The 4,117-nt window shown below is 44.9% G+C and overlaps 1 protein-coding gene across 1 annotated transcript; it reads right to left on the reverse strand.

Annotated features, from left to right (window-relative positions):
- Positions 1-524: 524 nt before the first annotated feature.
- Positions 525-1,935, reverse strand: MAGEH1 (MAGE family member H1). The gene has a single exon (XM_032850791.1). The coding sequence runs from the start codon at positions 1,698-1,700 to the stop codon at positions 1,041-1,043; it is 660 nt and encodes a 219-aa protein (XP_032706682.1). The 5' UTR covers positions 1,701-1,935; the 3' UTR covers positions 525-1,040.
- Between the last annotated feature and the right edge of the window lie 2,182 nt (positions 1,936-4,117).

The following is a 4,117-nucleotide window of genomic DNA, read 5'->3' on the forward strand; positions in this document are numbered from 1 at the left end:
AGAATTTCCTGACAGTCCCATCTCTTTAATTTCTGTAGTACCCCACAATGTCCTTTTCCTGCAACCACCCCTCTCAACCCTGCCCTCCTCTCAAGCTGATTTAAGTGTATTTTCTATTTCTACAGTACCCCGTGATATCCCTTCCCTTTGCCAATGCCCCCTCCCTCCAAGCTGGATTAGGTATCCAAAAATACCAGATACACAGTATTTTCACAGAATGCTTTTCTGCCCCTTTCCAAATTCCCCCAAACTTGTTTAAGCATCTCTTGGGTTCTCATAGAATCCTGTGATGTCCCCTCTATCCCATCCCACCCTCAAGACAGGTCACATAAATGTTTCTACATTTTCATGGCATGCCATCCTCACTCCCTGTTACAGTGTTTACCACACTGCCAGTTTACATATTTGTATCTCCTGTGTAATGTGGAACATTCTTTAGAACTGAGGGCTGTGTGCCACGGAGTATCCCTGGAACCTAGACTGATGCCTCACATATAACTGGTGGTCAAAAAATGAACAAGGTGTCCTAGTCATTATGCTTTTATTTTTTTCTTTCTTATATGGCAGAGTAAGTAAAGTCACAGTAGTTGTCAGTTTTCTTTACTCAACAGGAGAAACAAAGGTTTCAGAAATGTCAGACAAAAGAACTCCCCATCCTTCTCTCACATTACTGGTTATTTCCAACTTTCAAGAATAGCCTATTTCAATGACATAAAATATGCATCAGATCACAGACTATGATGGACTGATTTTACAACGTTAGCAAAACTGTTACACTAAATCTCAGTGACAGAAAAAAGAAAAAAAATCTTTTCTGCACTCATATTTTAATCAGAATTTGACCTTAATCAGCACTATATTAAAATGTATACAGTCATACAATATCCAGAGCAAACGCTCTATATTGCAGTTAAACAGCACTGATCACAACTACCAAATGCCCCCTTTTCCCATCATATTCAACTCAAAACCCAGCTAATCTACTTCTTGGGGTACATTTGATGTTTCCAACCCTCCTCAAGGGTCTGCCCCAGATTTCCCTAAGGTGCGCTGTAACCCCTAGCACCTGAATTGAGGATAGCCTCAACTTCTGCATCATCCTCAGAATCCCAATCATAATTACATGGCCAGTCCTTGGAGCATCGGTTACGCACCCTTGCCACAAAATGCATGACTTTTAGCTTGCTGGATTCCACGTGTGCTCTAGGTCCCCAGAAGAACTCATACTCCACGGGACTGCTCCGCGGCACCGGCTTATAAATCAGGTACCCTCTGCGCACAAACTCCTCTGTGACGACCTTTTTTGGATCTCCAAAGATGCTGTGCTGCCGGCCAGGCTGCATCCCCAACTTCCCAAGCACTTTCCAGACCAGGGCCTCCTTGGCGCTGTTGCCCATGATGAAGATGAGGGCTAATATGGACATCAGGAGACTTTTCTTGGTGCCTTGAAATTTGCTCCGGGCTACCGAGGGCTTTTGCACTTGAGCAGTGCTGGAGGCTTCCTCAGGGGTGGTGGAGGCCTCCTCCGGAGTGCTAGGATCTTCCTCAGGGGCACTCAGGTCGTCCTCCGGGGTACTTGGGGCCAGAGAAGAGGCCATCGGCGTCTCAGAAGCCTCTGAGGCCTGGATCTTACGGTTATTGCGGTTCTCTTCTGCGGCCCTTGCGTTACGGCGGCGCCGACTCTTCCGCCCCCGAGGCATGTCTCCTACTGTGGGCTCGTGAGCCTATTGCAATTCTGGGGAAAGAAGCCTGCAACTTCTGCAGAAAGCAACTACCTCTATCCTAAGAAGCGGCTGCCGCTGAAGCCAGCAATGTCAGTTTCTGTAGCAACAAACCAGACGTTCTCGGCGACAGAGCTCACTTCCAGTGAAGCTGAAATGCATAAACCACCGCCATCTGCACTCGCTCCCGCCGCAAGCGCGCGCGCGAATCCTCTGCAGGGCTGACTCCGCCTTTTCTGCCACGCACTCGGAACTCCAAAGAGGAAGTGGGCGTTTCCTCCACCCAAATTTCCGCTGTCAGATAGGAAAAAAAAAAAAAAAGCTCTACAAAGCAGGGGTGGGATTAGGGCAGAGAGGACAGCTAGAGATTGGCAAAGGCAGGTGAATACACAGGAGAAATGAATAACATAGGATTTCTGTGTTTTTCAATTTGATACAATATTTGCTTGCGGGTATTGGGAAGGAATGTGTCTCTAATACATTCTCACAGAATGCTGGATGTACATGTACGTGTGTCAAGGGATTGTGGGGGAAGGTGTGGGGGAATGGAGTTGAGGAGTGTGTTTCTGGAGGTACCAGTGGTCTCAGTTATCCTTTCCTGTCTTGGCTTATAAGGCACATTAATTCACCATCCTTGTTCTCAGAAATAGTATCTGTGTATACTAATTGATTGGTGGACTCATCTAGCACCCAGATAAGCTGCTGAGGGCTGAATTGCTGGGTGATGAGGGGAGGTGGGACTGCAAAAGCAGTGAACAGTGTGCAAGAGGTGCAGAACCTTTAAAATGTTCTATTCACAGGATTTTTAAGCAGGGCACTGACTGGATCAGGCTTGCATTTGCAGAGGTTCACAGAGGCTGTACAGACTGTTCTCTGGCAGGTCACTTAGGAAGCAATTGGAATAAGAAGTGAGAGGAAAAGAAAGTGAGCCTTAAGGCAGTTGCCATGGGGATGGGGAGGCAGAAAGGCATTTTAAGGGTGATCATGGACAAGCTTTAGGGACTGATTGGGTAGAAGAGGGGTATGGGGAGAGGGTGGTGGAAGTGCAGGTTGGCTCTGAGGTTCTAGGCTCCAGTCTACCTGAATGCCCGATTTATTTTTGGTTCTTTCATTCATCTGGTAATCCAGATGTAATTTGGAACATACTCTGAACTTTATCCACTCTGGGTCTTTGCTCACTAGTTCCTCTGTCTGAACTGCTTTTCCTCTCATCCCCAACTATCTAAATTCCATCTGCCAACTCTCAGGCCTCTTCCTCCCTGAAGCTTGTCTTGCTGGATGAAGAGTGAGTCCGTGTTCATTCCCCTGAGGGAGGAGTTTCTATAGCAAGCACTCTGTATCTTTCTTATGTCATTCCAAAGATACTATTTTGCATAAGGCACTTCACCTCTCTGAGCCTTTGTTTCCTCATCTATAATGTGTGGTTAATTAAGTGCTATCTTTATAGGGTTGTGAGAATTAAATGAGATAACAAATGAAAAGCACTTATCACAAAGGAAGCACAGCCTTAGCCTCTCAGGTGTTTCAAGCAGTGTGTGAGAGTGACATTTAATAAATGCATGTTGAAGGAATATATGATGGAAAAGATTCTGCACATGTGTTTAACCAAACATGTTAAAAGCAAGCAAATACCTTCTACCTTTTTGTCTGGAAGAGATTATATGCTTGCTTGACAGAACCTCATATTGTAATCCCATTGAGGGAAGGGGCCCTGTCTAGCCTCTTGATGTACCCCAGACCTCGATGGAGTTTATGGAACAGGATATGGCTACACCTAGTGAGTAAGTGCCAGGGTGGGGCAGTGCATCCCATTTAGAAAGCAGAATTGCCAGCTGAATTGCTCCCAACGAGGCCCAGTCCTCTGGACATGTGTAGAAAGGGGATGCCTGGTATAGAGTAACAAGCATTGAACTCAAACCTAGGAACATGACTTCTGGCCCAGCCTGTGTTGCTTATAAGCTCTTTGACTTTGATGAGTTCACCTACCATCTTTGTCCCATGATTTATTCTCTGTACAAACAGGAAAAGGCTAATCTCTCCAGCCTTGTCTGCCAGGCTGTTGTCAGGCTCTCTGGATATCCAACAGTACATGCCAGTGACCCTAGATGAAAGCAGGTTCCTCTGAGTTCAGGTTTTTTTTCTTTTCTCTTTTGTTTGTTTTATGTTTGCTGTTTATGAATCTGCCTAGAGGATTGCAAAATCACCTGTATTTTTTTCAAATAGTGTCTCCATTCTGATGGGATTTTATATATAATATAATATTATATAATTATATAAAAATAATATTATAATATTATATATATATAAGCAGCAAATTAATTATCTTCCCAACAGTCACTTTCTCTCTGAAACTTTCTTTATACCCAGAGCCTACCAAGGCTTCCTGTTGGGTAGGC

Source organism: Lontra canadensis, unplaced genomic scaffold (genome assembly GCF_010015895.1).
Source record: "Lontra canadensis isolate GAN:19392208 unplaced genomic scaffold, GSC_riverotter_1.0 scaffold882, whole genome shotgun sequence".
Classification (NCBI taxonomy): domain Eukaryota; kingdom Metazoa; phylum Chordata; class Mammalia; order Carnivora; family Mustelidae; genus Lontra; species Lontra canadensis.

What these genes read in the sequence shown, in the direction of transcription:
- MAGEH1 (XM_032850791.1), bottom strand. Translation starts at nt 1,700, where the DNA reads ATGCCTCGGGGGCGGAAGAGTCGGCGCCGCCGTAACGCAAGGGCCGCA.